Below are 17,562 nucleotides of genomic sequence, written 5' to 3'. Positions count from 1 at the left end.
CTGGGCCGGGATTCAGAAGTATGCAGTCGCATCTCGGATGCGTCGCATGCTGAATCAGGCACTAGATGCAGTGTAGAGGAGTGTTAGGCATTAACTCACTGACATGCAGCCATCCATCTTCAGAATGTAGTTTTCTCCAGGGTTTCACTTGCAAATGCAGCTTGTTAATCAGTGCTGTGTTCACCTGGATAGGGCTGTGTAATAAATCCGGATGGAGAACACAGTATGGCAGTAAGTATGGCTATCCTTAAAACCTAGACTGTTGGCGTGCCTTGAAGACTGTGGTTGGGAATCCCTGCAGTAGGTGATGGATGAGTAATGCAGTAGGTCAGGGATTCCCAACCTCGGTCCCCATGGCACACTAACTGTGCAGGTTTTAGTGCTATCCATGAGGGTTTAATTAAAACAATAGCGGTACCAATTAAGTCAGCTGTGCTCAAGTATGGCTATCCTTAAAACCTGGACTGTTGGCGTGCCTTGAGGACTGTGGTTGGGAATCCCTGCAGTAGGTGATGGATGAGTAAGGCAGCCTCCTTGTTGGCACTCAGTACACACATGGAGAATTGATACTGTGCTGTACATGACGCATTTAGTCCTGACACCTACTAGGTATTATCTACAGTCCGGACATTATATAACTGATGCATTCTAACTTCTTCTGCTGCAGATATTCCACCCTCATTATCAACTATTGTTGTCCATCCGGCGATGCCTAAAGCGGGGAAGGACGTCTCACTTACAACAACGATATCTGGCTTCTCCCCAAAAGACATTATAGTGCGATGGTATAAAGGATTTAGCACGTTTCCCAATAGCGCTGAGACATCATCAGATCTGCGGATTGGGGAAGACAGTTTATATACTTGTTCTAGCACCCTGAGATTTACTCCTGAGCAGAGTGACCATAACACGTCCATCCGGTGCGAGGTGACACATGCGGTCACTAAGACCGTCAGACAGATACATTATGATCTATGCCTCACAGGTAAGATGTCTCTCTTGTTACTACTTCTATACTTGTGCTACGCTATACACAGAAACGGCTCCATCACAAATATAGACTCCCATAGCCTAAAGGCAGCACGCCTGCACTAAAATAATATATAGGTATCGCAGGAGCCCAAGTGCCAGCTTCCATATTAGCAATTCACTCCTAGACCTTTACAAATATGGCTCAAGGATAATACACACAGGTTCAGTGAAACCTGTGTGTTTTCGGTAGAAACATCCCCATTTTCGCATGAAAACTGGGCTGTCACCGGCGGATTTGGTTTCGCACACAAAACAAAATCCCATATAACCTGCGTCTCATGCCGGTTTATCGGGGCTAATTGGGTAGCCCCTGTCAGGACAATTAGCCGTGGTAAGTTACTGCGGCTAATTGGATACCCCCCAAAGTGGGGCCCAGAATTTAGAATCGGCACATGGCACTTTCTAAACGTAATCTGTATTTTTGGGATGAAAGCTTTTTTTTTTTTTTTTTTTATTACGGAAGATCCTAATTGGATAGCCTATAAAAACAAATATTGGTGATACATCAGAAAAAAGTGCTGATGTTTTTTCACCTTTAATTGGATACCCATTTAGTGTTTATGATGAGATCAGGGGTGTCAGACGTATAGGTTCTGCTGGACACAACCTTCTCGCCAGCTTGTGTGTTATTATGTGTACTTGTACTGTTACAAGCCTATGTTTATGAGTATACAATTGTGTCCTCATACATGTTTTTTTGCTTTATATGACGTACAATACAATTATAGCAATTCCCAGACTTTTATACTTATTTCTGAATTTAGCATCTGTATTGCATCGTAGCTGTAACCAAAGTTTCCCATAGTGTCCTCGGTGCTTAGGATTAGTATGTTTGTTGCAATGGAGTTGGTATAAAGTCACAGATAAAACACAAAGTGGTCTGCCACAATGCATGGAACGGCTCACTCGTATCAGTCCTCCGACTTATTCCTTTTTACCCAGCTTAGCCTCCGAGTCGCACACATGGTCCTCGTGCATTGTACTTTTGTCACATTAAGCTGCACATTCCGGATGCATGGCGAGGCTTCGTCACAGAGTCCATTGTGCACCAAATGGGGCTATCAGGCACAATTTGAGGATAAGTGTATGTGTATGTACTGCAGCGTATTCAATAACCTTTTATGCAATGTACTTTTACATGTCACTGGCTCCCACAGTCAGCCTCCCACTTAAGATCACAATTTGGGAAGTGATCTGGTTAGCATTGACCAAAATGTTATAAATAACACATAATAACCTTCAAAAGAGCACTATGGACGGCTATGGAGACACAGGTCTTCAAGGGAGGTGTACATGATGTCTCACTTGGAGATATGCAAACAAGCTAATAGTCGTGTATAAAAATTTTACCATTGGGTGCCCAGAGGGGCACAACAATTAGACAATGACATCTGAAACCATCCCAATACTATTTTCAATCCACAAGCAAAAGTAAGACTAGCAGTGTCCCAGTGGGAAATCTGGGTTTTTCCACAGGTGGATGATGGGGAAGGAAGAGAAGTGGTCTTAGATGGGTGATAGGGGAAGGAAGAGAAGTGGTCTTGGATGGGTGATAGGGGAAGGAAGAGAAGTGGTCTTGGATGGGTGATAGGGGAAGGAAGAGAAGTGGTCTTGGGTGGGTGATAGGGGAAGGAAGAGAAGTGGTCTTGGGTGGGTGATAGGGGAAGGAAGAGAAGTGGTCTTTGGTGGGTGATAGGGTACGGAAGAGAAGTGGTCTTGGGTGGGTGATAGGGGAAGGAAGAGAAGTGGTCTTGGGTGGGTGATAGGGGAAGGAAGAGTAGTGGTCTTTGGTGGGTGATAGGGCACGGAAGAGAAGTGGCCTTGGGTGGGTGATAGGGGAAGGAAGAGAAGTCGTCTCGGGTGGGTGATTGGAGAAGAAAGAGAAGTGGTCTTGGATGGGTGATAGACGAAAGAAGAGAAATGGTCGCAATATAAGGGAGTAAATGAATTAGGGGTTACTCAGATGCCTGATGCTACATTATCGGATGCAGGCAGCGGATCAGAGAAGCCACAGGTGGGCATATTATTACTCAAGATGCTGGCTGCTGCATTTTTCCGCACAGCCGCTGCATACAGAGTCGCAGTGCCAGTTGCATCCATCTCTGAATCAGACCCTGAGTTTGGACACACCTCTCCCAAATCTAAACCTCTCTGCATATTTACATCTGCCCCACCTGCAGTGCAGCACGGTTTGTCATCCACGTGCCCATAGTGTTCAATATACTTTAAGTTCTAATAGTATGACTGTGACATTAGATCACTGGATACTCGAGTATACAGGTATGGTCTGCGCAGAGATCCACTTACTAAAGCCGGTGGCCCCGCCCCTAGGCATGACATAACGGCATCCCAGGTTTAGTACACTGCCCTATGACCTATGAGGTCCTAGCGCAGCCACGGGCAGGGCCATCTTAACAGCAGTGTAGGCCCCTGGGCACAGCAATGCACTGGTCCCCCTACCCACCCTCCAGTGGTAGGGGTGGGTGGTGCTATCAGTGGGAGCTTTGATGTACCCCAGGCGGTAGGGGGTGTTCTATCTTCCACTCAGCATATAGGACCTGGATCTAATTACTCCTTTACTGCACAGATGGGGCTGGAGGGAATACACTAAACTGTAGTTGGGGCATTGGGCTGTACCTAGTACATGAGTTCCAGGGTAGTAGGGGGTGTTTAATACACAGGGGAGCAGTGGATAGTGGAGTGGGCTTAATATTCATCATTTTTCTGGTGGGAGGGCAGCTTGCTTGACTGCAGATATCTCAAGTTCCTGAAAATAGATTTCTAAGCTTTAATGGAAATAAACACTAAAGAGTCCCACCTTTCATGAGGTGCTGGGGACTCGGGGATTAGAGTTCAGGAGCTAGAGCAATCCAACAACGAAAAATATAAAACTGCATACCAGGCGTGTGGAGCTGGAGCAGGGACCAGCTGCTTGGATGCTGAAATCTCTGGTTCTGGGCATAGTAGAGACAAGTTGCCAGTGCCCACTACAAGGAGAGAGTTGCAGCTTTTGGAGTATACCCACAGCAAAATTCTAAGTCAGACTGAACCCGAGATAGCTGGCTAGGAAGAGCAATTGACAGACTTGGATGGGGACCACTGCTTTGAAGTCGGATATCTCCGTCTCCCTAGGGCCGATTTTCAAAAATCTGGTATCCCTGGAAAGAGGGGACCCTCAGCTATCAGCCTAGGGTCCTTATACTCCTGGGGCCCTTGTACAAGGGCCCATTGAGCCCATACGAAAAGACTGCCCTCGGCACGGGTGGCAGACACAAAATAAATGGTGAGAGATACCCGAGCAGTGCCGTAACAGGGCGGCAGTCAACCTCTAAACCTGTGATGCCATGATGTCATGCCTAGGAGGCAGACATGTCAGCTTCAGGAAGTAGATCTCAGCTGTCACCATCCTGAGGATACTTCAGACGTCTCCACAGGCTGCAGGGCGTCTACCCAGAGTATCCCTTGGATCTCCAGGCAGCTCTGGAGTAGCACTAATGATGGGTGATGTGTGGGATGGGTGTCATTAGTGGTGGGGTGGATGCAGAGTAAGTAGTATATACTGAATGGTACATAAATCAATTTAACACGGAGACACATAAGCTTACAATCTGACATTTTCTCTTGTGCGGCGTATCCTCCCATTACATAACGCTCTCCCCACTTATGGAGGTCTTACTAATAAGGCTGTGTCTGTTATCATCTGACCACGGAGGAGCCTTTCTATGTATATCATCATATCTCATGTCTGTGTTTCTGTTGTATTGCCAGGCGTACCTGACCCTGTAGTTGGAAGCAGACACTCATCACAGAGACCAAGTAAGTGACAATGGATTTGGATACACTGTCATGGTTCCCGATGTGTTATTTTCAGTCACATAATAATATACAGTAAGTGACCACCAGTGTCACACAAGACTGAAGTGGATTCAGAACCTACTCTGTAACCGAGTCATTTCTAATGTAATATTGTTTTCCCCCACAGGAGCTGAAAGGAAACCCTTTACTATAAGAGGAATTGAGTGTCTGACGGACAGCCCCCGAGTGGGTGATGATGTCACACTTAGATGTAACGTTGATGGATGTAACGCGGATGACTGCGAGTTCTCCTGGTATAATGGAGCATATCCTATTGAGGGTAACACAGAAAACGGAGACCTGGAGGACGGTTCCGGCAGCTTCTCCACAGTCACCTTCACAGCGGAGAAATCGGACAGGAGTTGTACAGTCAGATGTGAGGCCTGTTATAACTATCAGACAATCGAGGAAACTTTCACTCTGAGACTGGGGTAATAGGACACGATCTAATAATTATGACAAGAACGAGTTATATCTACCTCTGTACAACGTTCTGTGCTAATGGTGGAATCTCGTTACAGTATCAGGATAGAGAGTACCCGGATCAGGGATTATAGCAGTGGTTCCCAAACTGTGTGCCTAGGAACCCTGGGGTGCCTCAGGACACTTGCAGGGGTGCCCTGGGTTGGTGGTCCAGGACCAATTCAAATTAGTTATGGTCAATGTAATATACAAAGAAAAATGGAAAGTGGTGGGCGCAACACCATATAATCTTACATATAAGAAAACGATGGACTGAAGGATTCTCTCTTAGTCCGACAGCAAGGGCTTAGTGGGTCTGAAGTGAATTCTCTCTGTATGTCTTCTCAAGGTATGGTTTTTATCTCGGTATGAAGAGACAAATCATAGAACAGACCAGTTTGACAAAAGACAACAGATTTATTCACACTAAGCACTCACAATTTGACAGTTAAAACGAGCATGTAACCACATGTGAAGTGGATGGGGCTAGCTGGCATCTGGTACTCCAAGTTACCCTCCCAAAAGGTACAGGAAACTCTGGAATCCACAGCACATCAGGAGAAGACGACAGTCCAGGTCAAACAGCTAGAGCCCTTCACAATCTAGCGCCACCAGCTTCACGCGTTTCGGACTATACAAGTCCTTCCTCAGAAGCATGGTGCACAGTATGCAGTATATGGTGGGAGCAGTATATGAAGGAGGGGGTGCCATGTATATATGGGGCACTATATGGAGGGTGCAGTGTGTATATAGGGGTAGTATTTGGTGGGGAGTGCAGAATATGGAAATGCAGTGTATACAGAGGCAGTATATGGTGGGGGGCGCAGTGTACATGGAGGGGGGGTGTCCGTCCGTGTCCCAAACGGCGGCACCACTGAGGTGAGGAGCAGCGTTAGGCTTTTCTACATATAGATATTCCTATTAATTCAACAGTAAGTGGAAATCAAACGAAAGGATAGAAAATCCAGTCAATTTTGAATATGAAAGATCGTTAGAAATGGTATTGGCTGGTTTAAACCACATTTTTTTTTTTCATTACAAACCACAATTTTTTTTTATTATGCTGTCAGTACAAGCACGGCACCGTGACTTATTATAAAAAGCCTATTATACAAAAAAAATCGTGTTTTTATGCTGAATGTTTAATGCCACGTGCTTATGCTTAACTCAACGTGTGTGTGTGTGTGTGTGTGTGTGTGTGTGTGTGTGTGTGTGTGTGTGTGTGTGTGTGTGTCTCTGAAAAGTGTTTTTGGCATTTTGTAATACTATTCACATTTTTTTAATTATAATAAGCAAGACTAATGCTTAACATTAACTTGTTCTTATTTTCAATTTCATCTATATATGAGTGTACTTTGTATGTAGTAATATGGGTTCCGGTATGAATGGTCGACCATAATGAATGGTCGACATTGACATGGTCGACATGGACACATGGTCGGCACATGAAAATGGTCGACACATGAAAAGGCCGACATGAGTTTTTTTACTTTTTTTGGTGTCGTTTTTTGCGTGAAGTGACTGGGAACCCCAATTAGTGCACCGCGTCCCCTCGCATGGCTCGCTTCACTCATCATGCTTCGGGCATGGTGCCTTCGCTTCGCTCGGCACAGATTACCGTTCCAATCGCAGTCCACGTGGATTGTAAAGTATGGAAAAGTTCCCCAAAAGATTTTTTTTTTAAAACCGCATGTCGACCTTTCATGTGTCGACCTTTCATGTGTCGACCATTTTCATGTGTCGACCATGTCAGTGTCGACCAATAGTGGTCGACCTAATGACTGTCGACCATAACATGGTCGACCATGTGAACAGATACCATTAATATGTTGTCTATCTACATATACAGTATTCAAATGTAATAGGAATAAGAAGTAAAAAATGGTTTTATTGAAATATGTAAAATAAACAAAATTGAAGCCTAATATCATTATTAATGTTAGAAAGGATTAACACAGGGTGGATCGAGGTTTCTAATAAATGATTCACTGGTTTTTTTCATTACAACATTAATGCAAAAAAAAATGTTTAAACATAAAAACGGTTTAAACCAAAAAAAAAAAGCATTTTATGTTTTTTGTTTTTCTTTCAACTGTTCCCCCCCCCCCCCCCCCCCCCCCCAACCCTGCTAAAAACCTACCCCTACCAGGGACGTCCGGGGAGGTAGATGGCTCAGGAGGCACTAACAAGCACCAGAGCCAGATTTACACACAATATACAGTATGAGCCAAAGGGTTCATGTTTTGACTATAAAAATTATTAGAATAATACAAAGAAGATATTTTTAACATAGTCTTTGTATTTTTCATATAATTTATATAGTCAAAACTCTGGCGCAAATGTTAGTATGACAGGAAAGGCCCCACACTCTCTCTCTCCCCAGCACCCTCTCTGCATATGCAGCAAGTTTGAAACAGTCTGATCAGTATTTTGAATTACTTAGCAGCAGTCTGTAACATCTCTCTGCACTATCACTTTCAGCTGTGACAGCTTGCGGCACACAAAGGATTCATTTGGTTAGTTGGGCGGCCCCTAGTGGCCATAGTGCATATAACAGAGGTGATATTATGAACACGCTCAATAATAATTTTTTCTTCAATATATGAGATATTATCTATGGTGGTCATTCCGAGTTGTTCGCTCGGTATTTTTCTTCGCATCACAGCGATTTTCCGCTTACTGCGCATTTGCGATGTCCGCACTGCGACTGCGCCAAGTAAATTTGCTATGTAGTTAGGTATTTTACTCACGGCTTTTTCATCGTTCTGGTGATCGTAATGTGATTGACAGGAAGTGGGTGTTTCTGGGCGGAAACTGTCCGTTTTATGGGTGTGTGTGAAAAAACGCTACCGTTTCTGGGAAAAACGCGGGAGTGGCTGGAGAAACGGAGGAGTGTCTGGGCGAAAGCTGGGTGTGTTTGTGACGTCAAACCAGGAACGACAAGCACTGAACTGATCGCAGATGCCGAGTAAGTCTGGAGCTACTCAGAAACTGCTAAGAGAGGTCTAATCGCAATAATGCGAATCCGTTGGTCGCAATTTTAAGAAGCTAAGATTCACTCCCAGTAGGCGGCGACTTAGCGTGTGCAAAGCTGCTAAAAGCAGCTTGCGAGCGAACAACTCGGAATGAGGGCCTATATCAATATTTTATGATTCTTGAAAACTGTAAGGTCATTCTGAGACCGTATTTACTGTGTTGTTTTTTTTGTCTTGTGTCTTGTGTTTTGTTTTTTTTCTTCTTTTTTTATGTGGTTTCTTTGATGTAATGTGAAAACAATCAAAAATAATAAAAGTATTGAATAAAAAAACTTGCATATAATCATATTAATAATGCATATATTGTTTATATATATATATATATATATAATATATATATTTAATATATATTCAAGTACACTATTAATTAATCCTCACTGGGAATGTTCTATTTTTTATCTTATATTGTTTTGAATAACATTTTTATTTTCATTTGAAGTCAGCAGAACATACATAGTTAAGGTACATTGCCATATATATGTGACAAAGGGAAGAAGTAACAGTAGGTGTAATAAAACGCACACAATAAGGAATAGTCCATACGAGTGGATAATGGGGGTCATTCCGACTCGATTGCTCGCTGCAGTTTCTCGCAGCGATCGGGTCAGAAGTGCACCGCAGTGCGCCGGCGCATGGCAGCCGTCGTTGCCTTGCGATTGTCTCTGAGACAGAGGCGGTCGCTGGGAGGGAGGGGGCTGGATGGCGGCATTTAGGGGGCGCGGTCCGGCCAACGCAGGCATGGCCGGACTGTTGTGCGGGCGGTCCGCAGCAGCTGCGTGACGTCACTCGCAGACGTGCGGACCGGGGAGCGACGAGTAGCTCCCGGCCAGCACGCTAAAGCTGCGCTGATTGGGAGCTACTCTGGAAATGCAAAGGCATCGCCGCTGTGCGATGCCTTTGCACTTCTGCAGGGGGCGGGCCAGCACTGACATGCGGGGCGGGCTAGCCCTGTGCTGGACGTCTCCCCGCATGTCAGTGTGCATGGTCGTAGCTGTGCTAAATTTAGCACAGTTCTGATCATCTCGGAATGACCCCCAATATACAAATAATGCATAATAAGACTGTAAAGTGTGGAAATACTGTATTTAAAGCTAAAATGATCGAATAACAAAGAAATATCAGTCAAAAACATCATACAACAGCATACCAGTAATATTCGATATTAAAGTGGACATAAATTGATAATAAAAAGCCACAACATGGACTCGGGCAAAAATACTACTGTACAGTAATGCAGCAATTATACCAATTATTACGTAAATAACTGGAAAGAAAGGGAAGTAGTAATTAAAGAAATCAAGTGGAGAAGAGGGAGGAAAAGACACAGGAGGAGACATACGATGGACGACGCAGACAGGGAGGATAGAGACAAACAAGAAATACAGCTGAACTGTAGCATGTAGTTGTAAAACATATAATGGGCTACAATTGGGGACACATGGGAAGTTAAGGGTAGCAAAAATCAGAGAGAGGAATCAAGTTGTCTGTATAAGAACAAGGTAGTAGCCTCATAGCTTTTATATATATATATATATATATATATATATATGTTTGTGTTTCATCATCCAAAGTAGAGCTGTAGTAACCCCATTTTGTTTTAAAGCGAAGAACTCCTTTTTCAATATCGGGGAGGGTAGCTCTCCTCTCCAAATAGAGAAGACGAAGAAGTATATTTGTGGTTTCTGGCAAAAAAGGGGAGGTACGCTCTATCCAGTATTTTAAAATTCATTTTTTTTTTTGCCACAGCTAGTATTACATTCAGAACTGGGATCAAAATGTTTTTAGTAGGACCCAGACACCACGGTGTAAAATCATGCAGCAAACAAGCTATAGGGAGTTTTTGTAACGACAATGAGAATAACTGGTTGATAAATCCCATAATCTTATGCCAAAATATAGCCACCTTACCGCATTGCCAGAAGCCATGGAGAAAGGAGGCGCCAGGTGTAGTACATTTTGGACATCGTCCAGTGTCATCAGGTAACATAGGCCTCCTCTGAGAAGGCGAAACATAGGTCCTATGTATTGTTTTAAAATAGACCTCTTGAAGAGAGGCAGAGTGGAGGTGTTTGAATATCGGTGTTATATGTGTCAGTATGCCATCTAAATCAGGGAAATTTGGAACATCCTTCCTCCAACCTATCAAAGAGTGCTGCCAAGTCTTGCTTTTGTCATTGACTTTGAGATCAGAATAATAGAATTTCAAGCGATACAGATTAGTACTAGTGAGACAAGAGAGCATATTGGATCAGGCAACTCCTTAGTGGACATAGCTTCTGGCAATGTTTGAATAAAGTGCCGAGCCTGGAGGTACATATAGAATTGCTTATTATGTACACCAGATTTATCTTTCAGTTTTGAGAAGGACATTAGAGTGCCTTCCGGGTCAAACACATCACGAGTGGAAGCTATTCCCAGTTTCCTCCATGCCCTGAAACCAATGTCTAGACCAGGTGTAAAGGCTGGGTTGCCCCAAAGGGTATTAAATGGAGAGGAGCGTGAGTCTCTCTTCAATTTTTTGTTTATAAACCACCAAGCATTATATGTTTCCTTGAGTAATATATTTGAGAAAATGGCATCAGGAATATCTTTTTTGGGGGAATGTAACAGTGCGCTGGAGTAAAAAGGAGCCAGCAATTCCACCTCTAAAGTCAAGATTCACAAAAGTAGACGGGAATGTTCTATTAATATATAACATCAGCAATTAATATCTCTATTATTATGTATGCGTTGGCTTCATCCTACGTTTAAGCCGTACATTGTAATATGCTGGACGTTGGGCCATAATGCACAGATATCTAGAGGAAATCTTCTGTAGGTTGTATAGTGTATCTCAGAAAAAAGGTATGATTCCGCACCAGTCCAAAAGGTCCTGACAAAATTGTATAATACCAGAATTAAAACAGTATACAGGAACAATTCCTAACATTTATACCTGGTGGTGCACCCAGAGTCAGAGGGAAACTTAGTAGAAAATTGGCTTACAGAAGACTCTTGTGTGGGTGCACTCTTGTATTGATTTGTTTATATGAGAATATTAAAAATAAGATTTTACTCACCGGTAAATCTATTTCTCGTAGTCCGTAGTGGATGCTGGGACTCCGTAAGGACCATGGGGAATAGCGACTCCGCAGGAGACTGGGCACAAACTAAAGAAAGCTTTAGGACTAACTGGTGTGCACTGGCTCCTCCCACTATGACCCTCCTCCAGACCTCAGTTAGGATACTGTGCCCGGAAGAGCTGACACAATAAGGAAGGATTTTGAATCCCGGGTAAGACTCATACCAGCCACACCAATCACACCGTACAACTCGTGATACTATACCCAGTTAACAGTATGAAAACAACGAAGCCTCTCAACAGATGGCTTCTCAACAATAACCCGTTAGTTTAACAATAACTATATACAAGTATTGCAGACAATCCGCACTTGGGATGGGCGCCCAGCATCCACTACGGACTACGAGAAATAGATTTACTGGTGAGTAAAATCTTATTTTCTCTGACGTCCTAAGTGGATGCTGGGACTCCGTAAGGACCATGGGGATTAAACCAAAGCTCCCAAACGGGTGGGAGAGTGCGGATGACTCTGCAGCACCGAATGAGCGAACTCTAGGTCCTCCTCAGCCAGGGTGTCAAATTTGTAGAATCTTGCAAACGTATTTGACCCCGACCAAGTAGCTGCTCGGCAAAGTTGCAACGCCGAGACCCCTCGGGCAGCCGCCCAAGAAGAGCCCACCTTCCTCGTGGAATGGGCTTTCACAGATTTAGGATGCGGCAGTCCAGCCGCAGAATGCGCCAGTCCAGCCGCAGAATGCGCCAGCTGAATTGTGTTACATATCCAGCGAGCAATAGTCTGCTTTGAAGCAGGAGCACCCATCTTATTGGGTGCATACAGAATAAATAGCGAGTCAGTTTTCCTGACTCCAGCCGTCCTGGAAACATATATTTTCAAGGCCCTGACTACGTCCAGTAACTTGGAGTCCTCCAAGTCCCTAGTAGCCACAGGCACCACAATAGGTTGGTTCACGTGAAACGCAAATACCACCTTAGGGAGAAACTGGGGACGAGTCCTCAATTCTGCCCTATCCATATGGAAAATCAGATAAGGGCTTTTACATGACAAAGCCGCCAATTCTGACACACGCCTGGCCAAAGCCAACAGCATGACCACTTTCCACGTGAGATATATCAACTCCACGGTCTTAAGTGGCTCGAACCAATGCGACTTTAGGAAGCTCAACAGCACGTTGAGATCCCAAGGTGCCACTTGGGGCACAAAAGGGGGCTGAATATGCAGCACTCCCTTAACAAAAGTCTGAACTTCAGGCAGTGAAGCCAGTTCTTTCTGGAAGAAAATTGACAGAGCCGAAATTTGGACCTTAATGGACCCCAATTTTAGGCCCATAGTCACCCCTGACTGTAGGAAGTGCAGGAATCGACCCAGCTGAAATTCCTCCGTTGGGGCCTTCCTGGCCTCACACCAAGCAACATATTTTCGCCATATGCGGTGATAATGTTTTGCTGTAACATCCTTCCTAGCTTTAATCAGCGTAGGTATGACTTCCTCCGGAATGCCCCTTTCCTTTAGGATCCGGTGTTCAACCGCCAAGCCGTCAAACGCAGCCGCGGTAAGTCTTGGAACAGACAGGGCCCCTGCTGCAGCAGGTCCTGTCTGAGCGGCAGAGGCCATGGGTCCTCTGATACCATCCCTTGAAGTTCTGGGTACCAAGCCCTTCTTGGCCAATCCAGAACCAAGAGAATAGTTCTTACTCCTCTCCTTCGTATTATTCTCAGCACCGTGGGTATGAGAGGCAGAGGAGGGAACACATAAACCGACTAATACACCCACGGTGTCACTAGAGCGTCCACAGCTATCGCCTGAGGGTCTCTCGACCTGGCGCAATATCTTTTTAGCTTTTTGTTGAGGCGGGACGCCATCATGTCCACCTGTGGCCTTTCCCAACGATTTACAATCATTTGGAAGACTTCTGGATGAAGTCCCCACTCTCCCGGGTGGAGGTCGTGCCTGCTGAGGAAGTCTGCTTCCCAGTTGTCCACTCCCGGAATGAACACTGCTGACAGTGCTAACACGTGATTTTCCGCCCAACGGAGAATCCTTGTGGCTTCTGCCATCGCCATCCTGCTTCTCGTGCCGCCCTGTCGGTTTACATGGGCGACCGCCGTGATGTTGTCTGACTGAATCAGTACCGGCTGGTCTTGAAGCAGGGGTCTTGCTTGACTTAGGGCATTGTAAATGGCCCTTAGTTCCAGAATATTTATGTGTAGGGAAGTCTCCTGACTTGACCACAGCCCTTGGAAGTTTCTTCCCTGTGTGACTGCCCCCCAGCCTCGAAGGCTGGCATCCGTGGTCACCAGGATCCAATCCTGTATGCCGAATCTGCGGCCGTCTAGAAGATGAGCACTCTGCAGCCACCACAGCAGAGACACCCTGGTCCTTGGAGACAGGGTTATCAACCGATGCATCTGAAGATGCGATCCGGACCACTTGTCTAACAGGTCCCACTGAAAGGTTCTTGCATGGAACCTGCCGAATGGAATTGCTTCGTAGGAAGCTACCATTTTTCCCAGGACTCGCGTGCAGTGATGCACCGACACCTGTTTTGGTTTCAGGAGGCCTCTGACTAGAGATGACAGCTCCTTGGCTTTCTCCTCCGGGAGAAACACTTTGTTCTGGTCTGTGTCCAGAACCATCCCCAGGAACAGTAGACGTGTCGTAGGGACCAGCTGTGACTTTGGAATATTTAGAATCCAATCGTGCTGTTGTAGCACCTCCTGAGATAGTGCTACCCCGACCAACAACTGCTCCCTGGACCTCGCCCTTATCAGGAGATCGTCCAAGTACGGGATAATTAAAACTCCCTTCCTCCGGGGGCGTGGCCTGGCAGGCAAGCTAGTAAGACGTGCCAGAGACTGGCTCCTGGTATCTGGGCCGAAATTATTAGTAATAACCCTCTATCTGGCTCATCTCTTGATCCACCTGTCATCTGCCGCATCAATAATCCCCCCTGCACCAGACACGACGAGTCCCGGAGCCGGGGGAGGCCTCCTGCCTCCTTGCGGGTTGGGGCCTAGGTGTCGTGCATAAGCCGGGGGCTGGATTTCGGTGGAGACCCCGCTCGTGGTGGACTGGGGCTGCGGGACCTGCCTGGGAGAATCGGGACTCACCGCGACCTGCTCTCCACACTAAAATCCCGCCAGAAGGCTCCGTAAGCGTAGGGAGGTGCCCCGTGCTCGTCCGGCGGGGAGAGAGACCAGGTGCGGGCGGCTGCCTGCACGGAACTCTGGGGTTGCCGGGACGACTGCCGTGATCTGCCGGAGGCAGGCGGCCGGCCCCCCCATCGTGTGACTGACGTCGGAAGCGGCTCTCCCCCGCCGCACTAGAGTCGCCTGTACCAAATATTCCCATATCCTAAGGTGCCCCTCACGAAGGCCTGCAGGGGATCGCTTGGCTGCTGGCGGCCATCTTGGCTCGGGAGCTCGGGACACGGGTGCGGCCCTCGGCGGCCGAAGGTGAGACTGGGGGACCCTGTATGTCGGCTGGACCGCAGATAGGAGCCCCTCTCTGTTGATCCCTGTATTTTGCCCCAAATATACACCAATAACCTGCAGGAATAGTGTGGGGTGATCGTAGAGCTCGGAGTTCCTCGCCCGACATTATCTCACTACCCCCCACCACATGTTCACTAGAGCAGACCAGCCCATCCAGACTTACAGTAATTAAGCCCAGGGGGGACCCCCTGGACCTGGTTCTTAAACACGGCAGAGGATTTCATCACAAATATCTTTTGCTTTGCTCTGCTTCACCTATGATATATGAGCCTGGAGCTCCACCTTCTGGCAGCCCTTATATTTGATTCCGGCTGCAGGCCGGGTACTCTTTCTCTCATAATGTGATTCATTGGAACCTGCCCTGAGTCTCGGGATCGCTTATGTCATAATATTGAAGCTGCTCTATCCCCGCCACCGGGACTTTTTCAAACACACTGATGCAGTGATTCTCTCTAACCAACATATACACACGCATGCTCACCATAACTAAAGGCAACAAAAAGCAACAGGGGGCAGCGGCGACCCCGAGCCTGAAAAAATTTGCCTACTCAAATACCAAATCGTCAGGACAAGAGGCTACGTCACAACTTGACGTCTCAGACTCGGAGGACTCCGACCATTCTCCTCTGACCCGAAAGGATCTCCACCTGCTTTTCCGCGAAATCAAGGAGACGAGGAAATCTGTTCAGGCGGTACAGGCGGAAGTTCATACAGCTATTACCTCTCTTAAAGCCGACATTACAGATCTGGGTGACAGGACGGACCACTTGGAGTCTAAAATGGACGAAGTGGTCGCTTTTCAGCAGGGGGTGGAGGATGATGTTCATACCCTGAGGCAAGAAATGCGCCTAATCCTGGAACACCAGGAGGACCAGGATAATCGGGCGCGCCGGAATAATCTTCGTATCAGGGGGGTCCCCGAGGACGTTGATATGGCATCTCTCCCCGGCTACCTCAGGATACTGTTTGTACATCTCTCGCCCTCAACTCCGGAAGATCAGTTTCTGTTGGATAGGGCCCACAGGGCTCTTCGCCCCCGCTCTCAAGATCAAGCCCAACCCAGAGATGTTATTCTCCGCTGCCACTATTATTCGGCTAAAGAGGACTTGCTTCGGGAGGCCAGAAAGCTTCCCAAGTTGAATTTTCTAGGACATTCCCTTCAAATATTTCAGGACATTGCTCCTAGTACACTACTTAAAAGAAAGGAATTCCGACCCATTACTCTGGCTCTCCGAGATAATGGCATTCGATATAGATGGGGATTCCCCTTCCGCATACTTGTATGGCACCATAACCGCCTCCACTCGGCTAGGGACCTAGCTGAAGTTCAAGATCTCTTACGTAACCTAGGCGTTACCCCGTCTCCAACCATGTCTGAGTCTCCGCAGCGGATAAATGAGGATCCTCCTGTAGAGTCGATCGACACTCCGAGACGCTCCCTGAACCGAGACTGGACACGAGTTCCCTCAACACGGAAATCCGCCTCTGCTGGTCTCAACACCTGAGGCCGTTCCTGCTTAAATATTATTTTATATTTTTATTTTATATTGCCTATATGTGTGTCTATCTTATTAAGATGTGGCTTCCCTCTGCTTTCGTCCCAACACCGTCCCGCCTCCCCGTACCCATGGCACAGCCATCTAGGCGCATTAACCTGGGTTGGCCGCTGTTATTTCGCTAGATACCTTAGGTGACCCCCTTTGGTTTCCCCCTGACCGGCACGTTTGGCCAGATGCCGTTTCTTCTGGTCTCCAACTTTCCTCTCTCCCCTGTCTCTCCCATGTTCTGTCCTCCCTGTTTCTATCTCTGTCTTTGTATCTGTGTTCTTTTTTTGTCCGTCTATGCATAAATATCAGCCATGTATCACATACATTTATACTGTTTTTGTCCTGGTTTTTCATAGAGTTGCGGTGTCTGGAGGGAGGTGATGAAGCGTTTCGAGACCCGGTCGGCCATGGCTCTTAAAGTCTATTCGCACAACGTCAAAGGTTTGAACAGCCCTAACAAACGCACCAAGTTATTCCTCTCCCTTAAGCAGGCCAAGGGGGATTTAGTTTTCCTACAGGAAACCCATTTTAAGAAATCCCTACACCCTGATTTAAAATCCAAAGCTTACCCCCTTACGTTTCATGCATGTGATGCCACACACAAGAAGAGGGGGGTCTCCATTCTGATAGCTGCTCACCTCACGTTTGAATTGCTGGACAGTCATGCAGATAAAGCAGGTAGATGGCTTATTCTTGTGGGGAAGCTAAATGATAGCCTATGTACCCTAGTTAATATCTACGCCCCAAACCAAAGCCAAGCTACATTCTTCGGGAGACTGAGTGCACATTTGACTAGACTCGGTAGGGGAGAGGTCATAATGGCTGGAGATTTTAATGAGGTACTAGATGCCTCCCTAGATAGGTCCTCTCCTCCCCATCCTCGGTCTCTTCACCGCCCCCGTCCGACTTTGGCGTCTCTTGCTTTGCTAGACCTTCTGAAAATCCACTTACTATTCGACTCCTTTAGGGTATCTGAACCACTGACCAGAGACTACACCTTCTTTTCCTCTGTACACAAGTCCTACTCTAGAATTGACATGATCCTGCTCAGCCGGGA

General features: G+C 46.4%; 1 protein-coding gene across 2 annotated transcripts in view; it reads left to right on the top strand.

The window, feature by feature from the left end:
* Window positions 1–17,562, top strand: part of LOC134968589 (uncharacterized) — a 174,837-nt gene that overhangs the window by 146,005 nt on the left and 11,270 nt on the right. The window contains exons 10-12 of one of the 2 annotated variants that reach the window (XM_063944085.1): window positions 668–985; window positions 4,801–4,848; window positions 5,015–5,263. In XM_063944085.1, coding sequence (XP_063800155.1) covers window positions 668–985; window positions 4,801–4,848; window positions 5,015–5,263 — 615 coding nt within the window. Of the gene's footprint in view, window positions 1–667; window positions 986–4,800; window positions 4,849–5,014; window positions 8,637–17,562 lie in introns of those variants that run through there. The other variant, XM_063944084.1, reaches the window with a different exon arrangement.

The sequence above is a fragment of the Pseudophryne corroboree genome, chromosome 11, assembly GCF_028390025.1.
Source record: "Pseudophryne corroboree isolate aPseCor3 chromosome 11, aPseCor3.hap2, whole genome shotgun sequence".
In the NCBI taxonomy this organism is placed as follows: domain Eukaryota; kingdom Metazoa; phylum Chordata; class Amphibia; order Anura; family Myobatrachidae; genus Pseudophryne; species Pseudophryne corroboree.
This window is presented reverse-complemented; position numbering and strand designations above follow the sequence as displayed.